We start from the raw sequence: 27,614 nt of genomic DNA, 5'->3' as shown, positions 1-27,614 counted from the left end.
TTTGCTGTGATGAATTCTAAATGTGTAAGATTTAAAGGGACGCGGTGACTCAGTGGGTTAGGACGCTGAGCTTGTCAATCAGATGGTCGGCAGTATGGCAGGTCGAATCCCGAGTGCCGCGTAACAGAGTGAGCGCCTGTTACTCGTCCCAGCTTCTGCCAACCTAGCAGTTCGAAAGCATATTAAAAATGCAAGTAGAAAAATGGGGACCACTACGGTGGGAAGGTAACAGCGCTCCGTGCGCCTTTGGCGTCTAGTCATGCCAGCCACATGACCACGGAGATGTCCTCGGAAAAGCGCTGGCTCTTCGGCTTTGAAACGGAGATGAGCACCGCCCCCTAGAGTTGAAAATGACTAGCATGCATGAGCAGGGGAACCTTTACCTTTTAAGATTTAAAGAGATGTTGCGTTTGTGTGAGTTGTCTTCTTTTTCTTCTTCTTCTTCCCCTCTCCTCTTCGGGCCCCCATGGGTTAATTTTTGAGCAAGGACTTGTCCTCTGACTGGGTTCATCTATTGACCGAAAGCATGTTTGCAGAACCATGGTTAATTGGTAGATCGGCAAGCCATAAACGAGCAAACCACAGTATGGGTTTGTGTGGGGTGTGAGCTCATCCCCACTGGATTTGGAGCTGGTTCACCACTGATCCCCAGAATAATAAAGGCTGTTGAATTATGGACCATCAAACCTAATGGACCTACCCTCTCTCCAAGAAAGGACTTGGTTCCTCTGGAGTCTATTTCTAGTTACCCCCATCCTCCACCCACCCAAACTTGAAGATGTGTCTATAGTTAGCTGTCCCGCCTCCCACCGAGGGAGCCTATATAACCCCAGGGGAATTCACAGCCAAGTGTCTAGGCTGTTTGCCCTTCTGGCCCCTGGGACATCCCCATCGCATCCACAGCTGCTGTTCACCCTCCCACTGAGAAAACATGGTAAGTGAGGAAAAAAAGTGGGTGTGCAGGCAAGAGCGTAGTAGATGTCTAAGGAAATCAGGGGCCCGTCTCAGTCCAAACTAGCGGGAAATGTACAGCACCGAGAAATTTTATTTTATTTTATTTTTTTAAAAAAAGTTGAATCCTCTCTGGATCTGCTTTTTAAGTCAAGCATCGGAATAGGGCAGCTTCTCAAATGCTCTCGACGAAGGATCACATCAGCAAAGGGAAGATGTAGAAGAGGTAAAAAAAAAGTTCTGTAGACAATTTTTTTTTAAAAAAAACCCAAACCCTCCAGTTTAGCTTTTTCTTCTACATATGTGACTGAATTTTGAGTATTTTCAGCTAGGGCTTTTTTAAAAAAAAATATCTGGACAAAAGGAATATGGGTGTTAAGAGGAAGCTTTGGCGCTGTTAGAGAGAGAGGGCTAGGAGGATCCAAAGGCGTCTGCTGTTTTGAGGTGGGGAAGAGAACTTGGAAGAGCTGAAGGGAGGCAGACTCAGATTACTGTCTATGGGTGATGATTCAACATCTAGGGTTGTGTCTCATTTTCTTCGCTTTCTGAAATGGATCTGATCTTGCACACGTACCCTATGCCAAGCCATCTTCCTGCTCACTAATACTTGGCTTTGCGCCTTCAATCTGGCAGGTGATTCCCTTCAAGTCCCCAAATAATTGCATAAGACTTTTCTTGAATAACCAAGCAGGAGGTTTTATTACTACACACGTGGAATATTTTGGAGTTTTTTTGCCTGACTTTTTTTTTTATTCAAAAAGGAACAAAGGGTGGCCGGACAGCTGCTGAGCAGACAGGAGCCTCTGAGTCAGACTCCTCAAGGCACCACAAGATCCAGACAGAGGAAGTTGTAACCTGTCTGGGGTTTTTTTTCCTCCCCCAAATGAGAAACAAGGAATACATTTATTATTCCTTCACCCTTGGATGTTTCTTTGTATGCCTGGTGTACCTCTCCTCTGAAAAGCCACATCAGAGGAAATGTGGGAGTGGGTGAATGCTGTAAATTGTGTTTTTAGAACAATCCTTCCAGAACATTCCTGTAAGTCTGGCCATGGAGAGAAGACAACCCACAATAGTTTGGACTGTTGAATCTCAGGGCTTCATTTCTTGATGCAAAAAGATTAGTTTGTCAGCATGCAGATATATGTTAGCTTCCTCCACCGGAGGCCTCCAGCCTATAATCCCATCATCTCTGGCTATGCCTCTGGGCCTTGCTATAAGGGTTTCCAAAATTTTACTGGGTTTTTATAGAGATTCTAGCCAACTGAGTGAGATTAGAGGACTGAGATGCATCTATTATCTCTAGCCAAGATCCCCAAAGTTCTTATTTTTGCTCTGGTTCAATTCATGAAGGAGGCCCACTTGGATCATCTGGATCTTCCGGTTCTCATTTTATTTTTGCATTGCCATCCCTGTCACGCTTTTAGCTGTTCCCAGAAGTAACACACATATCAGTTTCCAGGAGCTGAGGATCAAGAAAGAGCGCCACAATGAAGATAGGAAGTTCTTGAGATTATCTCCAGATAATCACAGTGATTCTAAATAGTTTCCTGGGATATAGATCATAAGCCTATATATTCCGTATATAATAACGTTGTTCAGGAGACCTAGTTGAAAAGGCTGAGAGCGAAAGAACGTAAAATATCATTTTATGTTTTTCTTTTCATGCGTGAGATAAGATTTGCGAAACCAGCTGGAGTTATTTATGTGACACTATTGGATACAGTCTGCCCCCTCCCATCTTTCCTATTAGGTACACCAGTTGTGGATTAGTGCTATTATCTGAAACAGTTGTCATTTAGCACCAAATGGGGCTTGTTCATGTATGTTGCCCAGGCTATCATTTTAACAGAGATTAAAAGATCCCTGCTTATTTTTTCAATACATTACTTACATATCATTAACTTAAAACTTGCAAAATGATTTTTGGGAAGATTAAAAGTATAATGCCCACACACAACACGGTTACCTAAAAAAGTTGTGGAAATTAATTGTTACAAACATGAAACTTTGAAAAGATACATTAAATTCCATATTCGGACTGAAAGCGAGAGTTGTTGCTGCTGCTGCTGCTGTTTCCCAGACCAAAATATACTCTTCCTTTAAAATAACGAAGATTAATGTTTCTCTTTAATGTTCCAAATTTTCAGACTTTTGCCTCAGGAAAAAAAAAGTTTGCTGAGCTTCCCTTAAGGATTAATCCCTTCCCTCCCTTGTATTTATAGAAAACAACAAATATTAACAATACTTTGTTTTGAAGATATACATCTAACATAAAAGGACAATTAAAGAAAGTTTTAATTATTAAGTTAAACTAAATAATACTTGAGGGGTCCTTGGTGCTCTCTGTGCTTGCTCGTTTTCTTGCAGATGTTTCATTACACAAGCTAGGTAATATCGTCAGTGCTAACAAATGGGCAAATGAAACATCTGCAAGAAAACGAGCAAGCTCAGAGAGCAGCAAGGACCCCTCATGTCAACCCTGAGCTGCAAATATTCTCCTTTATTAGTAAATAATATTTTCTGTCATTTAGTAAGATTCCCGGCCCCTGGAGACAAAATGTAGGAAACGATCAAGCATGGCCTTACACGATCAAATTCTGGAACCTCCTCAGTTGTATTGCTTAAGAGTCTACTGTGACCGAAGACATTTATTTATAAAAACAGACAAGTCACTGGAAATTTTTGCATAGTCAGAATTCTTTCCTAATAAGATCTCACGTCACTGATGAATCGACTGCTTGCCCGTTGTCAAAAAAGAGAAAATGCATAGCAAAGGTGCTGATTTGTGCCGCCGTTTGCAAAGAGAAAGGTACTAAACTATAAATCAGTGCTGCAATTTAAGTTGAAGGATAATTCATTTAATCGTAAAGGGGAAGCCATGACTAGGTGACCTATGTACTTCCTTAATCAGTGATGTCTGTGCTAAGGTTTGGTGTACCCAGTAACATTGTTTCTCTCCTTTTTATTTTCCTTCCATTCAACTAGTTTCAACTTTGAATAGAGACTCTCCCCTTTGAAAATGGGAGGTAGGGTTGCCCTAGATAAGGGTGCAGTGACCTGATCTTGAATGCCTGTCTTTGTCTTCCAGGCACCCAAGAAGGCAAAGAGAAGGGCAGCAGAAGGAAGCTCCAATGTCTTCTCCATGTTTGACCAAACGCAGATCCAGGAGTTTAAAGAGGTAAGAACCAGAAGAAAGATGGACGTGGGAAGAAGTGTCAGTCATTAGGAAATATAACAAATGTAGTGATGCCATTAAAGGATGACTTTGGGGTAAATGATTGGATCCCAATGAGCATTGCCTAGGCCAGGGGTAGGCAACCTCGGCTCTTTTATGACTTATGGACTTCAACTCCCAGAATTCCTGAGTCAGCTATGCCCTTCAGCTATGCTGACTCAGGAATTCTGGGAGTTGAAGTCCATGAGTCATAAAAGAGCCAAGGTTGCCTACCCCTGGCCTAGGAGCACGACCTAGAACTGACACTCTAGGAGATTTTTAACCACATCAGTGAATATATAGGAATGAACTTTAAGAATAAAGCTTCTTGTACTATTCTATTCAGATTCTGTTTTCCCTTTGAAAAAATTTGCTGACTAATCACAGAAAGTTTGGCTGTTATAACAGAACCTAATTAATTGTTTCAGGTGAGCCTGTCTTACATAAGCAGGTACATCCAGTTTAGTTTACGCCATTGTGTTGTATGAATCCCAGCTATATTTTCTCAACTTTAACAGAAGTGACTAAATAGAAAAGGTCTAGATAAGTTATAGAGGAGTTTTTTTGAACATGATTTACCTCATGAATCCACTTGTAGATATCTGTTCATGTATAGGACCAGTGGTGGTTTGATTTGAGTCTGAGCCTTTACAAAAATAGGGATTCTTTGTTCCTGAAATTCTGCCATCAAATAGAGGCCTACCATTCATTAATTTTCCTTTCCTTTGCCTTTTGTTTAGTTCTATTAATTGTTGATCACGTTCAATACTTCTAAGTTTCAAAGTCATTTTCCTAATTTTATTCTCCATTCCAATATGCGTTGAATTACAGCTTCCACTGTTCACAGATAAAATGGTTGTTGTTTGGGGATAATGGAATTTATTTTTTTGCCACACCTGAGGTGCCATCTTGAGGAAGGCTATTGTGAAGAACATCCTGAAGAGGGAGAGAGAGTATGGAAATCCATAGATATTATAGGTGGACCAACTCTTTCCAAAAATGTTCTTCTGTCTCCCTATGATATGTAGGCTGAGTGCTAGCTTATTTTTGTTTTCTTCAGTAGGTCAAGATTAAGCAAGCCACGAATTCTTGTGATGCGTAAAGCAGGATAAAAATCGGGTTTGTCGACCATGGGTAATGAGTTATTACAATGTGTAAACCTGGCCTTATTTTGGAAGAGCCAAAATAACGAGCAACTATGAGTGCGTGTCTCCACAAAATCCTACTTGGAACTTAGAGCCCACTAAATGTGCATGGAAGATCAGCTTTTTACCTCCTATTAAAGTTGCTTTCTCTTTCCAAGGATAATTCCAGGTTATTCTCCTTAGGACACTTGTTCTTTAAATTGATTTGGACTTTGAGTAGAAAATTCTCATCTGCAAAAGCAAGAGCGAGTACCAGCTTTCCATATGGAGATGTTCTCTTCTCCTCGCGCTTAAGTTCTTAATCTTCATTTCAGAGGAGCATTTTTTGCCCTTTGACAGGCACTAGCCCTCCACACACACCCCACCCCAAAGTTGATGGTGTTTCCTTTCCAAGACCCTTGCAATGCAGCAGGGTCTATTTTGGGTGAAGGAGGTCTGAGCAAAGAGATGACATCTGTGCTTGGATGAAGCAAATGGCAGAGCCTTACAAGGAGATCTTTGGAAACCCGTTCTGGCTGGCTAGTTTGGGAGGAGGAGGAGGAGGAGGAGGAGGCGAGAAGCTTCCTCATTTCCATTGAAAATGAAGCCTGTGGGTCTTTCGGTCTTCAGACATCGATCTATCATAAAGGAGACCAAAGCTACATTACAGTAGAAGTAGAGTTGGTAGCAAACTATCAATATAAGATCCTTTGGATTTTCTTCTTTTTTCCTGCAACCTACGTTTGTGCTTTTTTATTTTTTGAGGGCCTCCTGCTTTTAAAAAATACGAAAGGACAGATCAGTTCTTGCAACGTGCGTGTGTTTTTTAATTGCGTGTGTCACCTGCCCTTCCTTCAGAAAACGCAAAGACCCAGACTTGCCTTCTTTCTCCCCTTCTCCTTACTTCTCTCTACAAGCCTGGTATGAGACTGGTAACCCTGAAGATCACCTATAGATCTTTGTGTCAGGATAGAACCCGGGTCCCCTTAGTCCTCAGGTGCTTCAGGTGGGCTCCCGCATTGTGCAACAGTCTTGATGTAATCATGGAATTTCAGGAGGACTAGGTGATGATTTCCTTCATTTTAATTCTTTTGCCCTTCCTACCATTCCTTCTACCATTTTTACGTCCCCCGTAAGGGTGAAAAGATTAAATTTCTACTTGGTGGAGGTAGAGTCTACTGGATAGATCCGGGGTGGAAACACAGTCTCTTAGTCTTTGGTCCCAGAGGCCCCAGGTTTATACTGCTGAAATCTATAGGCATTTGTTGACATTATTTTAATGAAGTGAAATTGGCTCATGCAGTTGATGAGGCGTCTAATCCAAAACTGCAACTTCCATTACAGGAATGGTGTGAGTTTAAGTAACATCATGAGAAGGCAGGAAGTTTGGGAAGGTTGCTTGAATACGGGCTAGCAGAAGTAACAATCTGGATATTTTGATCTAGGGATACCAGATCTGGATGGACATTCACTAGATGGCAGAAAGGGATTTTAAAACCCCCAATTATTGACTATTATCTAGCAGGCATCGGGATTTTTGCAGCCCAGCTTAATCCGGGGCTCAGCTACTCATTTCTCCTTGGCCAGTTTGCCTCTTCAGGGATCAATCAACTGCTTTTTGAGCTCTGCCTTTGTTGAATTCCATACTGGATTGGATCTCTTTGGAGAGATCCTACCTTCCGGAACAGTGAAGAGGAGGAACTGATGATTTGACTTAGGATGAAGTTGTGTGTCATACGCAGTATTTTTCTAGCTAGAATGGGTTTTTTTTAGACTTTTGTGGGAAACAGGATTTTTAGTTACCTTTGCTTCGCTTCAGAATCTCCCTTTCTGCTTTTATACTTCAAATGCAAATTTCCTCAGAGCAGAGGATCTTTTTCCGCCATTATTCGGCTAGTGCTGAGCAAAAGGCAACTGGTATGTTTTTTCCCTTGAGGAGGAAGAAGAAAATGTTTCACTTCTCATCCAAGAAGCTTCCCATCAGTTGCGATAAAAGAAGCGAAACGTTTTCTTCTTCTCCCTCAAGGAAAAAAACAGAGCAGTTGCCTTTTGAAAAAAGCTCCTTTGGGACAATTATGACCTGGATGACTTGAGAGTCTCCACAGACAAGTGCTGAATACATTGCTGACACTGGGGTGCTGATGCTACCTTACCTCTCTCGGCTTCTATCCGAAGTAGCTAGGACCTTTCCTCTGTGTGTGTGTGTGTGTGTTGGGTGTGTGTGTGTTAACAGGCATTGGAAAAGCTTTCTGAGGTACTTCTCCAGCCAACCTCCAAATTACAAGATTAGATTGTTGAGATGACGCAACTTCTACCCACCTATTATCTCTATTCTCTGGAAGATCATAGTTTCCCCTTCTTTCACAATCTGGAGAATCCATATTGCTCTCTTCAGATCAGGACTGAAATCACACATTGTACTGAGCCTAAAAAAATCTGAAAAACAAGCCCAGTTTCTCCACATGCTTCTCCTTAACCAATTCCTTAGGCTTGGTTTCTTGGCTTTTGGGTTTTAAGAAGTGGCATTTGAAATCCAGGCTGGTTGTAGGTTACACATTTTGACTCTCCTGATCCCTAAAGGGTAGCCATTCTAGGTTTGGACGACACAGCAAACATTACCCTTGGATTGAAGGGCCTCATTCCCTCTGAGTAAGACATCAAGGATTCGCTTGACGGGGTGGACTTTTTGACCGATGCAGCCCCTTTCAATTTGAAAAAAATCTTAGCACTTCATTTCTATTTGGAAAGAGGTAGACGCCAGAAGAAAGAAAAAAGGAGGGGGCATACCCATAAGAGGAGGGGAGGGGAGGGGGAGTGAATTCCACCAGTGCCTGCCAGCCTTTGGAGACCTCATCAACAGCCCCTTCAGAATGTACCACCTGTCCCCTCAGGGAGGGCTTGGGGTTTAACATGAGACAGTTTAAGGTTGTTCACATTCCTGGCAGAAGCGAAGAAGGCTATCAGATGACAGGTGTTTCCAGGGCACAGCTGCAGAAAAGGGAGGAGGGGGAGGAGGATCACACTAGCTGGAGTTAACTCGTGTCTCCAATCCTATAATGCATTGCTAGATAAGCAGACAACGAGACAAACAACTGAGGTCTTTAGATAGATAGATAGATAGATAGATAGATAGATAGATAGATAGATAGATAGATAGATAGATAGATAGATAGATAGATAGATAGATAGATAGATAGATACGTGGTGGCTCAGTGGGTTAGGATGCTGAGCTTGTTGATCAGAAGGTCGGCAGTTTGGCGGGTCGAATCCCGAGTGCCGCGTAACAGAGTGAGAGCCTGTTACTCGTCCCAGCTTCTGCCAACCTAGCAGTTCGAAAGCACGTAAAAATGCAAGTAGAAAAATAGGGACCACTACGGTGGGAAGGTAACAGCGTTCTGTGTGCCTTTGGCGTCTAGTCATGCCGGCCACATGACCACAGAGACGTCCTCAGACAAGCACTGGCTCTTATGTATATATAATATTATATATATATTATAAATATATAATCAGTCCAGGTTCGAATCTCAGATAAAGGGTATGACTGACTGATGAGAACAAAATAAGTTCGAAATGGCCATCTCAGCCTCCCTAATTCTTTATTAGCAATTTGAATAATTTACACAAATAATGAGCTGTCATAAGTTGACTATATCCTGTGGATAGCCTTGGGTTAGGCAAAAACAGGAAAGAAAGAGTTAATTAGCAAGGTGTATTCAAAAAAAGCCTTGACATATACATACATACATACATACATACATACATACATACATACATATATATATATATATATAGAGAGAGAGAGAGAGAGAGAGAACCTTTTTATATATATATATATATATATCTCCAGTCCAGAATGTTTATTAAAAACACTTTAATTTAAATTATCTGGTAAGCCTACTGAGTGCTAAAGAACTCCTACAAGTGCCTTGAACTACACACAGACATAAGTGAGCTACTATTTTGTGCCTAGGGTTCAGCGGCAGCTAGTTATTTTTTTGTTCCCTGCTCTCTGGAATGAGGTTCTTCCCGGGATCCAGATGGGGCTCACTTCTCTGTTTAGAAAAGCCAGGAAAATCTGGGCACGTTTCTCATCTTTTAAGTTTTATTGATTTTATTGCAATTTGTTTATTAGGAGCCTTCCAGAGTTGTTGAATGCCCGGCAGCATACACGTTTTAACTGTTGATGGTGAAGAAGATGATTACCAAAATCACTAACAGATCCTCTTTCTTTGGCTCTATATAGTTATCTCTTTGGCTGGATTCGCGTATCACAATAAGCTATCATTTTATTTAATTTGGATTAATGTATTGTGTGACTCTAGCTCTTGCGATTGATAAAACACAATTTGTGCCTTGACGTTGCGTGCATCTGGCCAAGGACAATTCTTTCAAAGCTGGCTTAGCATGGTAACCAGCTATGTCAACAATACGAGGGAGAAGGTCAAAGCGGGCAAGCTTGTCTTTGTATCATTGTGATCAAAGTCCCACCTTTTTGTTCTACAAAGAGGCAGGGCTTCAACTGTGACATCAGAACTGCCTGTCTTTCCACCTACCCTACCCCATGTTGCTGGTTTTGTCCACTGGCCGCTCTCCAAAACAAAACAGTTTTGTCACCAGTTTACCCTGCTGTGGGTTAATTACATGCCACTTGATGAACAAGTTCTCAGAAAAACAGAAAAAGCTTTCTTGCTCTTCATCTTAAGAAATGAAGCCCCCCCCCTACTCTGCTACACTGTGATTCGCAAAAGTTGTGACACCATAACGCACAGATAGTCAGTTTAGATACGTCTTGAGATTTAAATATAGATTTAAATCCAAAAGCTATTATGAAGTAGCTATTTTGCAATTTTGAGATCCTGGCAACTGTTCCATTTCGGCAGGACAGGAAGAGGAAGGTAAAATTTTTTTATAGCCCGACATGTTGGGTTTACGTATTATGTGATGCCATTATGTGGTTTCTTTAGTTTTTGCTTGGTGTAGCAGTTGAACCAAGCCATTGCGAATAGGTCAACGGGCCAGTTTAATGTAATGCATGAACTTGGTTAATGTATTTCTTTCTCTTCTGCTTCCTAGGCCTTCACTGTTATTGACCAGAACAGAGATGGCATCATTGACAAGGAGGACCTGCGAGATACATTTGCTGCTATGGGTAAGAAAAAGAGGGAGGGGGCTGAAACAGCATCATAATGTGAGCAGTTTAAGTAAAGCTGGATGGATGATCAGACCCTTACATCAAATCCTCCGCAGTTAAACTTTCTTCCTTTTCTGCATAGGCCGCCTGAACGTGAAGAATGAGGAGTTAGATGCCATGCTCAAGGAGGCCAATGGCCCCATCAATTTCACTGTCTTCCTCACCATGTTTGGGGAGAAGCTGAAGGGTGAGTCGAGTCTCTTGTTCTTCTCCTCAGTCTTCTTCTATACGACAGGTAACCTGTTTCAGCATCTCACTGGCCTTCCTGTCTTACCTCATCCAGGTGCCGATCCCGAGGACGTCATCATTGGTGCCTTCAAAGTTTTGGACCCTGAGGGGAAGGGGAGCGTCAAGAAGCAATTGTGAGTGTTTTCTTCCATTTCACTTCCAGCATTGAATCCGTTCAGATGTAATTCCAAAATGGCTGTTACTAGGTTCCCATGATCTCCTCATTGCAAGTGCTTTGCAGTATCCCTCCTGATTAACTGCTTAAGCAACCCACACCTTCCCATTAAATTATGTGCTAGTTGACAATTGGGTCAGAAGTCAGATATAGTTAGGGCCTTTGTCACATACCATGTTTCTTCTTGTCTCATTATAGCTTGGAAGAACTCTTGACCACCCAGTGTGACCGGTTCACTCCCGAAGAGGTAAGAAAATTTCTTTGCGTCCTGCAGATTCCCATTCTTTTCTTTATTCAGTTAGAGTCCCCTTGCCCAGATCTTTTATTTCAGTTTTATTTTTCCATGTTGTCAACAATTAAATCTAAAATCTGCAGAACTAGGACAAAAAGATAAAAGATAGTCTGGATATACTGTATTGATCTCATTGAATCATTACATTATTTTTAAATATATATGAGATCAGTCTGAGGCCAAAGTCAACGCTGAACTTTTATTCAACTCAGATTCTTCCAAGGATTGCATAGCACTATTCTGTTACTCTAGAATAAAAACAAATTCTATTTGCAGATAAGTCAGCTTAACCACAGTGAGCAAAACCATACTTGCAAATCAGAGACGGAGAGGATCAAGCCAGGAAAGAAACCTATAACAAACTATAGTGTTTTCCTTTAACAGAAATCTGAATCCTAAACAGCACATTAAACAAAGCATTTATGAGATATCTTTCTTTCGTTAGCCACCCATAACTTTTCTTGAGCAGTGCCAAAAGGCACCATCATCCTCTTTCATGGCTAAGGAGCTGGCTGAGGAATTCTGGGAGTTGAAGTCCACAAGTCTTAAGAGTTGTAAAGTTTGGAGACCCCCGATTTAGAGTGACAATTGAAAACATTGAAAGTCATCAACTGCAATCCTATCACTTCTCAACATAATCTTCTCTCTTTCTGGCAGATCAAGAACATGTGGCACGCTTTCCCTCCAGATGTAGCTGGCAATGTTGACTACAAGAACATCTGCTACGTCATCACACACGGAGAGGACAAGGAAGGGGAATAAACCCTGATTTTTTTTCCACCCTTGCTTTGTGGGGAGATCCACCTAGACACCCCCAGGCTGGGGGATTTCATTTATGCTGGTCCCTGATGATCCACACTTTTGTAACCAAAGAACAAACATCTCAATCTGTTATTTATTATCTTATGGGGAGAAAAATTATTACCCCCCCCCAAAAAAACTGACCCTTTTCACTACGACTAGTCTTAACCTAACTGGGACTTCACTCCGTCAAATGTCTTAATAAAGATGAGGACAGCTCTGTTTCTAATGCCCTTGTTTTCACAGTCTGCTTGTCTGCTCAGACCACAGAATGTTAGCACCGATTCGAAGGATGCCCCTATTGCCATCTTTAAAACTTAATTTAGCTTCAGGTTCTGAATGTGATCGTTTTTCTTCCTTTTAGGGCTGCGATGGTTAGCTAATTAATTAACTCAGGTTGTTTTTTTTTACTGTGTCCAGTACAATTGTTAGAAAATAGTTTTGAGACACATCCTTAATAACAAGTACAGTCTTAAAAGTTCATTCCTTCTTCTGTGAAAAAAAAATGAGACAATATCACCTCTTACGTTGCTAGTACTAGAGACATCTCAAAGAATGTCTGCTTCTGCATTCAAAAGTTGTTTTTAATCTGTAATTCAATTTAAAGAATTATTTGATTAAAATAGCCTAATTAATCATGCAAAAAAATTTAAACTCAGGTAGCAGGCCTAATAGCGCTTCACTTACACATTTATTTTAATATCCGGGCTCCCATATAGGACTCTCTCTGTTTTCCCAGACATCCTTGGTGACGTCTGCACATCACATTATGCTTCAATAATACTTGTCTTGTCTGTTGCTCTTATACTAATGACTGGTTGCTCCACGTGCTGACTTTCATGTTTGCATAACTCTTAATTCACTAAATCCATTCATGCCCTTTCACCCTGAGGTCTTTTTTTTTAAAGTATTGTGGATTTTTCCCCCCTGGAGATAATCTACCAAGAGGGGGAAGGTAATTGTTGGCGATGATGTTTGAAATCAAAGCCAATGGTGCAGTGGGGTGAACAAAAATTGAAATTGCTTCTCTGGCTCTTCCTTTCCTTCTCAGTCAGCTGTTTGTGACAGGTGGAATGGGGTGAGGTAATGAGAGAAAACATGGTTCATTTTATTGGCTTTTGAATTAACTGAGGATCCTATTTTATAAGGAGTCTGATGCAGAATAATTCTAGCTCAGGCTCCTGGATCGGTGCTGCAAAAATTAGCCAAACATTGCAGAAAAGGGTGAGGATGATCACAAATGGCATCTGGTTTGTTGGTAGCTCTAACTTTACATATTATTTGCGGGGAATTAAAGCAAAGGTAAGTGATAGGAAGTTTTCTCTCCATGCTTACAATGCTCATAAACTGGCAAAATGAGGGTTTTAAGTAGCAAAGCAAGAAGATTTATTGATCTTGGCTTCACAAAGGCTGCCACAAATTCAAGGAAGAGAAAGCCACTGGAGGGATTTTTCAGAGAATTAGATTTGAGACTTTCTAAAGTAAGCTCAAATTCATTCTGTCTGGAAGAAAATTCCAGAAGGCCTTCAGTTAGCCTGGATGTGATTTGCTCTGGAAAGTGTAATAGTGCTGAGAAATGCCATAGACTTAAGAGGTGTGATGTGATGAAGATAGCACAGTTTGGGTTGGACAGCTCAGAGGTTGGACATATGTAAAGATGCACGACAAATGTGGGGTGGAACAACTTTGACAAATGACAATGGAGCAACTAATTTTTTTTAAAAAAAGATTTGGCCAGCTTAGTGAAATTGATTGCAGCAGGCATGCAAGGCACAGATTCAGAGAAAGTGGGAAGGGAATGGCGTACATTTTATCGCTGTCAAAAATCACATATGCTGAAGAAGTTATGACAGCAAACCTAGTTGCCCTCCCTTCAACCCCAATGCTGGCCCTATTCCAATGATCCTGTGAAAGAAAATAATCCTTTAAAAAAAATCCCTAGGGAGGTTTTAACAAGCATACCCTGTACAAGTAATTTCCCGTCTTCCAGAAATTTTGGCGTACAACTCCCATCATCCTAGATCAGCACAGTTAATAAGCAGCAGGTGCAACTCAGCCCCTGTTACCTCTTCAAACCTGTTCGACTACCCATCTCCCAAAGATTTTCATGGGACTGGTTGGCTGTCCCGTCTTGCCTCAGAAAACAAAATTGCGCAGTGATGGCTTGGGAGTCTGATCCCGGCTGATTTTGAGGGAGAAGTCTACCACTTTGGCTGATTGGGTGAGGCAACCCAGGGAAATCACATCAATATTGGGCCCCACAAAGCGGGTCACATTCTCCTCGGTGATTCCTCCACTAGCTTCGATCGTCACACGGGGGAAGGAGGCCTTTACGGTGCTGGCTGTAGGATGCAAGTCCTGCAGAAGAAGAAAAGTGAGGTGAACAAGAGGATGAGGGAAACCAAACCTTTGCAGTCTTAACGATGACGATATCTATCAGAGTTTGGAATACACGGAATATGCAAGCCAAGGGAGGGAATGGTCCCACACGAGACAACATTATTATTATTTTTTAATACACATGTAATCTGAGGTCCTGAAGACCCTCTCCAGAAGCAGAACCTTCACCAATCATGTTTTGTTCAAGGGTGGAAGATATCCGTGTCAAAGCTTTGCCCACGTTGTGAGTGTAACCAGCTTTACTGTACACATGTTTGTATGCCATGTTTCACTGTGTAAAACCCTTCAAAGAACTTCTGTCATGTATAGTGACACATACATATTCTAAATAAATAATACAATTAAACCAAACCCTGCAGCAACCTAATTCCTGTTTCCAGGAAATGGCGGCTGGTTATAATTTTTTTTTTTTGGGGGGGGGGGAGATTTCAGAAGGAAGATACAGTCTTGAGCCCGATGCTTTTAAAGCAGCCCTCTTAACAACCTCTAAAACTATTTCAGCTTCCAAATGTCAATCTTTCAACCAAAATCAATCCAAAAGAACCAAACCATAGATTGCAAGTTTTGTTCTGTTTTTTTTTAAGAAAATCAGTCATATATTCTAGTTTCTAGATCTTCTCTCAGCCAAATACCTCAGGAGCAAAGTTGTCCAGCATGATAATATCAGCACCACACCCTGAGGCTTCCAGAGCTTCTTCTAAAGAGCCACACTCCACTTCTATTTTCAGGGCAAACCCACCGACCCGTCGGGCATTGTGAACTGCCTGTGGGATTGCAAACATTGTGATATCAGCAGCGGTCCAGATTATACGCTGATGCCTGCAGAAGCTTGAGCTAACCTTGGGGATGCTAATGCCAGCCATTTGGCTGGCTCCTCCATGAAAAGGTCTCCCGTAGAACAGGGGTCCCCAAAACCCAGTCCAGGGGTGGGCACCCGTCCGTGGCATGCCAGAAACCCAGCTGTGCAAAAAAGCGGAGCCCCATCCATGGGATGCCGGCAGCACACGAAACCACCCCCCCTCTCCTCTGAGGAAAAACCTGTCTCCATGGAAGCGGTCCCTGGTGCCCGACATGTTAGGTGCCGTTGCTATAGAAGAGATTCCTTGGGACAGCTGGTCTCCTATATTGGGTCCTTTGAGGGCCACTATGAGGCCTGCTTAAACTCGGATGCAGCTTCTAATTTGGAAGACCAGGTTTCCCAACCTTGGCAACTTTAAGACGTTTGGACTTCAATTCCCAGAATTAGCTATCAGATCTGGCTGGGGAATTCTGGGAGTTGAAGTCCACATGTCTTAAGTCGCCAAGGTTAGGAAATCCCGCTATAAACAGTCCCTGCCAACAAAAGATTATTTTTTAAATAAAATAAAGTAAAATAATGATCTCTATTTCCAAAGGTGCAGTCAGTTTGCAACAATTTAAATGAAATTCTTAATACAATATAAAAACAGTCAGTTACAACAGCAAAAAGGTCCTGCCAGGTTAAAAAAAAAGCTAAAATGGTTCCGAATCTGTCCACTGTTGTTTGTAAACTATAGTTTATAGCTCAATATAATTTTCAACCTAGATAACAAGTGATGGTTAACAAAACTGAGACATACGTCCCCTTGTCACTACATTATCATGTAGCACATACAGTAGTACAAAACTAAATATTATCTAAAGATTGTAATCAGTGCTAATTTTAAGACTAACACCAATTTAATGAATAATGCAGAGCAGTTAAGGTTACTTTTTTTAAAAAAAAACTGAGTCTATATTGGATTTAGGCATTTCTTTTAAAGGCTGATTTGTATAGCTTCCAAAGCTGGACTGCAACACTCAGATCAACCCCTGGGGGCAGCAGAGAGATATAGAAAACCCTTATTCTCTGCTGCCCTCTAGCAATCATTTAGATGATTGCAGCCTGGATCACAATCATTGTATGATATGAATACCTTTGCTTTTGTGTACTCACTTGGGTAATACTGCCAGACGCCCAGATATGGTTGTCCTTCAACATGATGAGGCTTCCCAGATCATAACGGTGACAGGAGGCTCCCCCGACCAGAAGTGCATATTTTTCTGGGAGACGGAACCCCGGCGTGGTCTTCCTTGTCCCAGCAACCTCTCCATGCCACCCGGCTTCCTGTGCTGCCCGACAAGCTTTTGCCGCTGATGTGGCAACACCACTGCAGCATCCCAGACAGTTCAGAGCCACTCGCTCACCCAGCAAGAGGTCATTGTCACGACCGTGGACTTCAGCCACTCGGGTGACGGGTTCAACCCAGGTTCCTTCGGTTTGGAGCCATTCCACCAAGCAGCCGACTTCGGCAAAGATGGCATCAAAGAAAGGGAAACCAGCCAATACTCCGGGGGATTTACAGAAGAGCACAGCACACACCTGATGGTTGCCCACGGCGTAGCCACCATAGTCAAAGCTGGGGCCATCTTCTTGCAGCCAATCTCGGGCGAGTTGACGCAGTCGGGCAGCAGGGAGAAGGTGTGAGAGGTTAGGGTGGGAAGCCATGATGACTAAAAGGAAACCAGAAGGATCTTGGCCAAGTTGTACCAGACCATACAGGTAGTCCTCGGCTTACAATGGTTCATTTAATGACTGAAGTTACAACGGCCCTGAACAAAGTGACTTATGAGCGCTGCAGCATGCCCACGGTCAGGTGATCAAAATTCAGACACTTGGCAACTCACTCATATATATGACGGTTGCAATGTCTCGGGGTCATGGGATCCCCTTTTGTGACCTTCTGATAATAGGGAAGCTGGATTCACTTAACAACCATGTGACTAACTTGAACAACTGCAGTGATTCACTTAACAACTGTGTCAAGATAGAAAGGTTGCTGAATGGGGCAAAACTCAACAGATATCTCACTTAGCAACAGAAATGTTGGGTTCAATTGTGGTCATAGGTTGAGGACAAACTGTACAGGCACAGTGACTACAATTAGAATCAGAATTCCCATTGTTAAGCAAGGCAATTGTTAAGTGAGTTGTGTCCGATTTTACAATGTTTTTTTGCCATGATTGTTGTTAAGCAAATGTTGGTTAATGCTGGTTTAAGCCTGAGTGCAGCATAAGGAGTGTATATGTTATCTCTGCTACGGTTCTTAAGTGTTCCCCATCCAAAAATGGGGAAAAGTACCTTTAAAATTATGTGGGACAGTTCAAGGGCACTTGGGGTCAAAAAAGAAACCAGGAAATTGCCTGTCGTTATGCAGCCACAGGGATGGCCTGGCCCAGTTTCAGAACTCCAGCAGATACACAAATTCCACTGTTCTCACTTCTGACTTCTAGGCTCAGATTTTTGAGATAACTACTAAACACTCAGTTGACTCTCTGTGCCTTTTAAGAGTCTGGCTCAAAATGCAACTATGTATTATTATCGTACACAGGTGCAAAGAAGAGCAACTAAGATGATTAAAGGCCTGGAGACAAAAATACCTGAAGAACGGGAATTGGGTATGGCTAGTCTGGAGAAAAGGACTAGCATAGCTGACTCAGGAATTCTGAGAGTTGAAGTCCATGAATCATAAAAGAGCCAAGGTTGCCTACCCCTGGACTAGGGGGAACAGGATAGCAGTATTCCAGTATTTGAAGGGCTGCCACAAAGAGGAGGGGGGGGGTAAACTTATTTTCCAAAGCACCAACAGGCAAGACACGAATCAATGGATGGAAACTGATCAAGGAGAGAAGCAACCTGGAATTAAGGAGAAACTTCCTAACAGTGAGAACAATTAACCAGGGGAACGGCTTGCCTCCAGAAGTTGTGGGTGCTTCATCACTGGAGCTTTTTAAGAAAAGACTGGACCGCCACTTGTCTGAAATGGTATAGAGTCTCCTGTTTGAGGAAGGGGTTGGACTAGATGACCTCCAAGGACCCTTCCACCTCTATTCTGATTTGTGACCATTCATTTAGTGACTGCTCAAATTTACAATGGCACTGGAAATAGTGACTTACAACCAGTCCCTGCACTTAAAACCACGGCAGCGTCCCCATGGTGATGTCATCAGAACTGGGTTGTTGGGAACTAGCACGGACTAACAACAGTTGCAGTGTCCTGAAGTCAAGTTATTGCCATTTGCAACCTGGGGGGGGGGGGGTTCTGACAAGCGATGTCAGTGAGGAAAGAGAATTTGCTTAACAATTGCATGTCCCTTAATGACCATGGTGATTCGTTTAACAACCATGTCAAAAAAGGTCATAAAACCAGGCACAACTCACTTAACGACCGCATCATGTAGTAACAGAAGTTCTAGTCACAATTGTGGTCATAATTTGAGGACTATCTACACAGTGATACTGATCCTCTTACTCGGGAAATCCTGCTCCAGAGTCCCTCACAAACGTTTCTGATTCAAATCAATTTTACAGTAATATTCTAAGTTTCCAGGTCTTTTTCATCCAAAATGAATGTGTTAGTCCCCAGTAATTCCCATAGCAGAGAGAAGCCCAAATCAATAAAGTTGGTGTGTCAGGAAAAGTTAAAAAGACACAGAGCAACAATGATAATTACTCAAGAAACTATGTCTAAAACAAATGATAGTTTAGCACCACAAATAATAATAATAATAACAACAACAACAACAACAAGAAGAAGTTGGAAGGGACCTTGGAGGTCATCTAGTCCAACCCCCTGCTCAGGCAGGAAACCTTATACCATTTCAGGCAAATGACTATCCAGTCTCTTCTTAAAAACCTCCAGTGTTGGAGCATTCACCACCTCTGGAGGCAGGTTGTTCCACTGGTTAATTATTGTAACTCTCAGGAAGTTTCTCCTTAGTTCTAGGTTGCTTCTCTCCTTGACTAGTTTCCATCCGTTGCTTCTTGTCCTGCTTTCAGGTGCTTTGGAGAATAGTTTGACTCCCTCTTCTTTGTGGCAGCCCCTGAGATATTGGAACACTGCTATCATGTCACCCCTCACCCTTCTCTTCATTAAACTACACATACCCAATTCCAGCAACCGTTCCCTATATGTTTTAGCCTCCAGTCCCCCAATCATCTTTGTTGCCCTTCTCTGCCCTCTTTCTAGAGTCTCAACATCTTTTTTACATCGTGGTGACCAAAACTGGATGCAGTATTCCAAGTGTGGCCTTACCAAGGCCTTGTAAAGTGGTATTAACATTCACGTGATCTTGATTCTATCCCTCTGTTAATGCAGCCTAGCACTGTGTTGGCTTTTTTGGCAGCTGCAGCACACGGCTGGCTCATATTGAAGTGATTGTCTACTAGGACTCCGAGATCCCTCTCACAGTTACTTTCCTCAAAACTGTGGCTTTAAATAATTCTTACAGCCTCCCAAGAAATTCTTAGGAAGCTTATTCTGTAATTCCTCACCTATTCAGTGAATTAAAAAAAAAGTCACAGCAAAAAACTTTTGGAAGTTTTTTCCTCAAAAAGGGCAACAAGGACATGTATAAAATTGACCTCCTAAAGAAATGGGTACTTAATTCTACTATTTTCCCCCTTAAAGGATAAGATAAAAGAAGATTTGCAATCTCTGCCAGTTTAGTGCCACTCCTCAATAAACATGATCAAATCTTAAAACAGCCCGGGGTTTCACCGTTAAACCAGTGAAACCTCCCACAAATAAACAGAAAATCTCAGGAAAACTACTGTATTTCCGGTTGATTGCCAGGGAAAGGAAAAGGATATCAAGTAAAACAGTGGTGTGAGATTTAAAAACCCAAAATTTGATACTCACAACTCAAAGACAAGTCTGGTTAACAAAAACAAAGATTTATTGAAAAGAAATTGAAAATAATAAAGAAAATAATAAAGAAAGAAAACGTTTGCAAACGTGGCCTCTTAGACCCTTCCCAAGTTGGATTGGGTTCTAAGAGCGCCCTGAGCAAGTTTCAAACTAGGCATTTATACTTTCTTTTCTCGATACATGCCCCCCCCTTAAGAAACTTAAGTTAGTCTTTGAAGTCATTTACATTTCTAAAAGATCCTCTTTGAACTTTTACATCCAAAAGACTTATTGTAACAACTTCCTTACATCCGTCACTACACTATCTTGTTTTATTCACCTTCTTGAGGTGATTATCCTTTTTAACATTTCAAAAGAACTTTGTTGATTACCATGTGTGAATTCTCTGTCTAAGCAGGAAATACTGTAGATAGCCCCACATCTTAGTGTTACATTTGATACAATTCATTGGTGTTACATTTGGTACCATTTATAAAAGAATAACTTTATTTATTTTCCTTTAATTCCACCCTTTTTCTCTTCTACCTGAATTATTCTTTTATACTTTTAGGAATTCATCATTTCCTAATTTGTGTGGAAGCAAGTTATTGTATTCTGAATCTTCTTTCCCCAACCCTTGTTTTCCTACCTTCATTATTAACATTGTTTCTTTTTTCCCATTTTCAACTGAAGATGTTATTAAGGTCATACTTTTCATTGTTCGTCTTATTAGTATTTGTATGAGAGGAATCAAACATGGTAAAAACATAATAGCCAAGAATCCTAGTATTGCAAATTTTGCTAGTTCTTTCCAATTTGCAAACCACCCTCCAAACCAATTATTTACCCCATCTAAGGTCAACCCCTTCCAGGTTTGGACTGGGACATGAGCTAATTTTATAATTTTGTCTGTAATTTCCTTTACTACCATACCACTTTCATCTACTTCAATGCAGCAATTGCTCAGATTAAATTTTCCACACACACCTCCTTCTTGAGCTAATAAGTAGTCTAAGGCTAACCGATTCTGCATAATGTAAGTTCGAGACTTTACACTTTCCTTAGCTAAATGCGTTAGAGTACTTACAGTGTCATTTGTAATTATTTCAAGCACTGCTTGTAGCCTAATTACCCTATTTAGAATATAGATGGGCTCTCTGGCACCTAAAGTGCCATCTTCCGCCCATGTAGCTGGTCCATAATAGTTGATGATCTTCTCTGGAGTCCAATCATCATCTTTCTAGGTTCCAATTTTCATATTGCTTGGTTGTATGGCTCTTTTCTTTCGGACTTTATCTGATAAATCATCATATACAGTTAGTCCCAGCGATTGTTTTTGTTCGATGGGAAGGAGGAAAAAACTTGGCTTTATTATTCCTAAGATACAAGATCCATACCACCCCTTGGGTAGATACCCATAGGCATATTTTCCACATATCCAATACATACCTTCCGGGGCTACCCAGTCCAGGGTGTCGTTTTCAGGATCTTTTAAATAAGCCATCTCAGTTATTTCACTTAATGTCTCTTTCTTTGATATTCCACTTCCTCCCCACCAACTGTCATTGTTCCATACAGCCAAGCAAATCATGTCCCCTACTGCGACTTTTCTATTCTTTCTTTGTCTCTCATAACATACTTTCCCTACTAAATTTGTGGTTAATGCCCATGTTCCCTCTTTTCCTTTTATGAACTTGAGAGTTTTATTTTTCCACATTTCCACCACAATGTCATGTTTTAATTCTTGAGCCTCCCATGGCCATTGTTCTCCCATATTTGTTCCTCCACAAACAAAACAATTTCTTACTGTTAGAGTTTTTGCAATTTCTTCAGCCAATTGTACAAACATATTCACTGTTTTCTTAGGAAATTCAGGTAATTCTAATTTTTCGAATTCCTGATAATATGACCAAAAGATACTCTTGCGTATTGGTTTTATTTTAGTTGTTTCTATTTTTAATACTAGCCACCCCCACGGGTCTTTTCCGGTTCCATCTATTCCTATTCCAAAGTCCTTATATTGAATTCCTTTTTCTAATGACTGATTTATATGTATACACATTGGGTTACATTTTCCTTGAGTGCAATCAGTCCTGGTACTACCGATACTAATATTCACTTCCTTTGGACCTATACTTCTCTCATTTGGGACCGTAGTAGTATACCAATAATCATAGCTTGGAGTAAAGGCAACAGGTATTACACTTGATATGTGCACTTTGTGAAATAAATACTTCCTTTCTTTTATATAATTTCTTTCCCACTCTAAGTTTTCACATCTCACCCCAAACGAGTTATCAGATCCTTGTCCATTATTAATAGCTTGGCAAGAATCAAAGCACACCCCCACACTAGTTCCGCCTCTGGTTTCATTATGGGCTATGTAACCTCGTCTGATTTGACTTAATGAGAACATCTGAATTGCACCTAGCCCTCCCTTATAAGCATACACCCACATTTTTGCAGTTACTGGTCCTATTGCTTTTGGGTCATAACATTCTACTCCTATGTTGGTGTGACAACGCTTATATTGTGTGTCATTTTGAATGCAGTCTGTCAAGTTAGTTTGTAAACATTCAGGAATCATAGTATGGTATATCATTGTTTTCTCAATTTTCCCTTCCCTTTTTGTCATTTTTACACATTGCGTACATGGTTCTAGTGGTTGGACAGGTTTTAAGAGTATAATAAGAAGAACTCCCAAGTACCACCCAGTAACGTTCCAATACATCCTCTATGCTCTTAATATCACACTCTATCTTACACCCCGTACATAAAATGCAATCAATATAATAGGAGCAACAACAACATCCACAAAGGCACTTACAAAACCAGCACCTCCCGGAGATATGGAGATATTGGATTTTTCCCAATCTTGGCTTTTCTCTGGGAGTGGAAGCATAAAAAAATGCAATGTTTAGTCCTTATGTCTCTTCACCCCTCCTTCTGTCAAGAGTCCGTTAGGTCCTTCGAAGCTTTAACTTCAGTGGATCTCCTTGGTGAGATTCCACCTTCCACCTCTCTGGGGCTGGCACGGGCCCTTTCACTCGGGAGTAATGAGTCCAACCTCTTTCAGCTGTCCGGATGGCTGTTTCAGTAGTTAACAAGATGATGTAAGGTCCCTCCCAAGTTGGAGTTAGTTTTTCATCTTTCCAGGCTTTTATCAACACCCACTGCCCTGCTTTGTATCGGTGTACTGCAAAGTCCAAGGGTGGAGTTTGAGCAAGAATGCCTTTCTGTCGCAAGAGAGAAAAACATCTGGACAGCTTAAGTACATATTCTATTATTTTATCTTTCAGTTCAACTCGTGGCAATCCCTCCCTCCCCATATAAGGTACTCCAAACATGAGTTCAAATGATGACAATCCAATATCTTTACATGGTTGTGTTCGTATCCTTAATAAGGCCAAGGGGAGGCATTTATTCCAGGGTAAATTTGTTTCCTCCATTAATTTAATCAAAGTTTGTTTTAATTTTTGATTAGCATGTTCAGAAATCCCAGAACTACTGGGGTGCCAAGCTGTGTGATAATCCCATTTAATTCCTACGGCCTCATTAATTAATTTTACTACCCTTGCCATAAAATGCATCCCCTGGTCACTGTCTATTACTTCAGGAAGACCATACCTGAGTATTATGTTTTCTAACAATATTCTACCCGTGGTGCTAGCATTTGCATTCACACATGGAAAAGCTTCTACCCATCGAGTTAAATGATCCACTATGACAAGCAAAAACCTTATTTTTCCTGCTTTTGGTAATTCAGTATAGTCAATTTGAATTTTCTGAAAAGGTGGTATTGCCAACTCCCTTCCCTGTTCCAAACAAGGACAGGATTGTAATTCCCCCAATTCTCCCAGATATCACCTTCCATCAATGTGTCCTGCACACAGACACAAAAACATCAAAAACAAAAAAACCAACAAAAAAACAACTCCACAAAAAGATTAGAGTAATTTCTTTTGGGTGATGTTTAACTAAAACTCAAAGATTTCCAAAAACTTGTCCAACAATTACTGTATCCTCTTTCCAAAAAAAAATTACAAGCTGAAACTGCAAGAGTGGGCATTACATTTCACACCCCCCCCCCCTTCCTCAGACCAGAATTCTAAGCAGAAAAAAAATGGTTAAAATGACCAGCCCCCCCTTCTCTCTCTCTCTCTCTCTCTCCAGGGGAGGGGGGAAGAGAAAGAGACAGGAGTAAAAGAAATTTTACAAAAATCTCACCACTAAATTTTTTTGCTGTCCTTCACATGCATTTTCCATAAATTCTCACATACATTGTCCATGAAACTTGTCTCATTGGTTTTTTCATTTACTTTTACAACAATAAAATCTGCAATTTACTATTCCTTTCACAGCCTGGGACTCGTGGGGGTGAGTGATGTTTGAAGGCTAACACACATTTACATATCAGCAAATTAACTCATTCACTTCCATTCTGACTGCTTGCATAAACAATTTCACATACAAAAATTTCATTTCATACTTTCTCCAGACAAACCATACATTGTTAAATAAGGCCTTTTTGTTTGGTGTTATCAGAGAGGATTTTGACCCTCTTCCAAGTCTTGGAAATAACACAGAACAACACAGACAGACATATATACACAGAAACTATTAAAACAACATTTATTTAGACATATGGCTTGTCTTACAAGACGTGAGAAAAATCATGAGGTGATTCCAACCAAACATGGTTTCTATAGGGCCCTTTAACCATCTCCTATTTTTCTCACCATTCCAAGTCCAAGCTTAATGTTCCAAATGTCCAAATATATATATAACAAAACAAAACACACATATCAATTTGGGGTTTTAGGCCAAAACAGGTCTCCCCTTTTAATTAAAAGGGGGAAAACATTTATGGTTACCTCCAATTTATCCCACCAACTTCAAAAGACAGTGGGGAAAGACTAAAAGGAATTTTGAACCTGGGGTCTTTTGCAAGTGTAAAGGGGAAGGGGAAAAGTAGCACCCTCCTCACCTCACCTTTGACAAAGGGAATTGAATAGTCCAAAGAACTAGATTAAAAGAAAAAGATAGAAGAAAAACTTGCTTTTATTTCTTTGAATTTTCTTTTCTTTAGGTTTACAACAACAACTACAACAATTGCCCATCTTGTTTGAGAGTTTCCCTGATTATGGTTCCCTGAGGTTCTCGATCTTATGGCCACTCAAAATTTTCAACACCAGTTCGCTTCCCTTCAGGCTGTCCTTTCCCCTCGCGGGTTAAGGAAATGCAACCTTTCAGGTCCGCACTCGCTTTGGACTTACCAGTGTTCCCAGAACACAGCCCATCACACTCACACAGCCATTATCGCAGAAACCTCCCACAATCGCTCTCCTGACCACCCAGGTACAATTGCGTGCTTCCCTCCTTCGGGGCAAAAGTTTCTTACCTGGGCCAGTGCACTGGGTTACCTGGTCCTGGGCCTCAGTTGTTGACTCTCTTCCTTTTTCCTATTCTTTGATTTTGTAGACCAGAATTGTTAATTTAGTTTGGCTCGGAGCCTGCAAAGGGAAGCTAGATCTCAGACAACTCCAGGCAGTTGAAATCAACAGGCGCGCCCCTGGACTTTACTGAGAACAGCTCCTCCCTAGAGGCTCTTTCAAGTCCCACGTTGGGCGCCTAGATTGTGAGATTTAAAAACCCAAAATTTGATACTCACAACTCAAAGACAAGTCTGGTTAACAAAAACAAAGATTTATTGAAAAGAAATTGAAAATAATAAAGAAAATAATAAAGAAAGAAAACGTTTGCAAACGTGGCCTCTTAGACCCTTCCCAAGTTGGATTGGGTTCTAAGAGCGCCCTGAGCAAGTTTCAAACTAGGCATTTATACTTTCTTTTCTCGATACATGCCCCCCCCTTAAGAAACTTAAGTTAGTCTTTGAAGTCATTTACATTTCTAAAAGATCCTCTTTGAACTTTTACATCCAAAAGACTTATTGTAACAACTTCCTTACATCCGTCACTACACTATCTTGTTTTATTCACCTTCTTGAGGTGATTATCCTTTTTAACATTTCAAAAGAACTTTGTTGATTACCATGTGTGAATTCTCTGTCTAAGCAGGAAATACTGTAGATAGCCCCACATCTTAGTGTTACATTTGATACAATTCATTGGTGTTACATTTGGTACCATTTATAAAAGAATAACTTTATTTTCCTTTAGTGGCGTGGTCCTTTTTTGCTACCTCTTGATCTTCATTTTACGTTGATCAACCCTGCTCTTTATTTCTCTCTAGATCCCACTTGTGGCAAATTAAAACAGGGGCAGGGGGAGCTGCTCACCTGAAGGTCTGGTCTAGGCTTCCTGGTCTCGTCCGCTCTGTAGCCTTTTCTCTTGCCCAACTGCTTGTAGGAAGTAAATTTTTGGAATTCCTGGGAGGTGGGAGGCTCCGTGGAGAGGGGTGGGATTAGAACCCTTTTTGGCACTTTGGACCTTAGATGTTTAAACAAATCTCTTCCACAGCAGCTGGAGATCCGGCGACAGGCGGCTCAGTTGACAAAGTTCCTTTGTGGGAATAAAGATTTTAAGTTCTCCTAAAAGGATAGAAGAATTGTGCAACATCCCTGTCAAGGAACAATTATTGGACACTGGTTGCACATCAGCACAGGTTACAATGACACCCAGATAAATTGGCAATCCTAGCACATTTCCTTGGGGGGGAAAGTCCAACTGAATTTTGTAAGTATTATTGTACAAACAGGGTCAAAAATCAGAAGGTACCTTGTAGAGCCTCTTTTTAACTATCCTTACAATTTTGAGAAGAAATATAACAGCAAAAGATGTTAATTCACATTAAATTGTATTTCTAAATTATGGGATGTCTTCTTATGAAAAGCACCGGCTTTATCAAGCCTGGGGCTTGCAAAGAAAATAAACTTGCAAAAGATGCGAAAGAAAGTCAGCTTCCTGATATTTAGGAATGGATTTGAGAGATGTTTGTTATTGATTTTTGAAATGTCACTATATTCTAAAAATGAAAAGATGAAATGGTATGTTTTTATATGCTGTAGATTTAACAGTAAGATTAAGTATTAAATTCAATTATATGAATATTTATTTGTTTTTCAGTCGCCATAGCCACTCATCTCAATCACTTTGGGCAGCTTACAATTAAAAAAATATATTAAAATGCTAAAAACATTTTACAATAAAAAACCATAAAAACAAAAGAAATATATCCCGACACTGTGTGGATCATATTACTTTTAGTTGTTGCTTTTATTATTTTAATCACTATGTATGTAGACTTTTCATATTGTATAATCATTAGTATATTTTCTGGCTTGATATCTTTTTAATTAAAACTCTATAAGCTAAAATAAAAAAAAAGCTGCAATAGGCCAATTTATTGTGTAAAATTTTTATAGCACTACAGCCAAAGCTTCTCAACTTAATTCAACATATCTTCTTCAGTTTGGACTCAAACACAGTAGTTGTTTACCTGGGATAAATCCTTTAGAAATTGATTGGAATTCCTTATGAAAACCTCTTTATGGACCTGGTCTGTTGGCTCAGCATCTGATAATTGAAG

The 27,614-nt window shown here is 40.8% G+C and overlaps 2 protein-coding genes across 3 annotated transcripts; one reads left to right on the top strand and one right to left on the bottom strand.

Annotated features, from left to right (window-relative positions):
• The first annotated feature begins 870 nt into the window (after nt 1-870).
• Nucleotides 871-12,203, top strand: LOC308676049 (myosin regulatory light chain 11). Its single transcript, XM_081341757.1, has 7 exons — nt 871-934; nt 4,043-4,132; nt 10,366-10,441; nt 10,566-10,670; nt 10,767-10,845; nt 11,085-11,133; nt 11,836-12,203. Exons 1-7 carry the CDS (start codon nt 932-934, stop codon nt 11,938-11,940), a joined length of 507 nt encoding a protein of 168 aa, XP_081197883.1. The 5' UTR covers nt 871-931; the 3' UTR covers nt 11,941-12,203.
• Nucleotides 12,204-13,719: 1,516 nt separating this feature from the next.
• On the bottom strand, nt 13,720-26,610 carry LOC308676759 (nicotinate-nucleotide pyrophosphorylase [carboxylating]-like). 2 transcript variants are annotated; one of them, XM_081342778.1, is made up of 4 exons: nt 26,365-26,610; nt 16,334-16,890; nt 15,012-15,143; nt 13,720-14,337 (listed from the first exon to the last, which is right to left on the bottom strand). In XM_081342778.1, exons 2-4 carry the CDS (start codon nt 16,883-16,885, stop codon nt 14,116-14,118), a joined length of 906 nt encoding a protein of 301 aa, XP_081198904.1. In that variant the 5' UTR covers nt 16,886-16,890; nt 26,365-26,610; the 3' UTR covers nt 13,720-14,115. The 2 variants fall into 2 exon arrangements, with proteins under 2 accessions (XP_081198904.1, XP_081198905.1); XM_081342779.1 differs by lacking the exon at nt 26,365-26,610 and having other exon boundaries at nt 16,334-17,406.
• Between the last annotated feature and the right edge of the window lie 1,004 nt (nt 26,611-27,614).

This window comes from Vipera berus, assembly GCF_964194415.1.
Source record: "Vipera berus genome assembly, chromosome: W".
Classification (NCBI taxonomy): Eukaryota; Metazoa; Chordata; class Lepidosauria; order Squamata; family Viperidae; genus Vipera; species Vipera berus.
This window is presented reverse-complemented; position numbering and strand designations above follow the sequence as displayed.

Excerpts from the sequence above, each read along its gene's own strand:
- LOC308676049 (XM_081341757.1), top strand. Across the intron at positions 10,846-11,084 it reads GGGAGCGTCAAGAAGCAATT|CTTGGAAGAACTCTTGACCA; the intron begins GTGAGTGTTTTC and ends GTCTCATTATAG. Across the intron at positions 11,134-11,835 it reads ACCGGTTCACTCCCGAAGAG|ATCAAGAACATGTGGCACGC; the intron begins GTAAGAAAATTT and ends TCTTTCTGGCAG.
- LOC308676759 (XM_081342778.1), bottom strand. The coding sequence starts at position 16,885 with ATGGCTTCCCACCCTAACCTCTCACACCTTCTCCCTGCTGCCCGACTG. Across the intron at positions 15,144-16,333 it reads CGTCTGGCAGTATTACCCAA|GCAGTTCACAATGCCCGACG; the intron begins GTGAGTACACAA and ends GCAATCCCACAG. Across the intron at positions 14,338-15,011 it reads TGGACAACTTTGCTCCTGAG|GACTTGCATCCTACAGCCAG; the intron begins GTATTTGGCTGA and ends CTTCTTCTGCAG.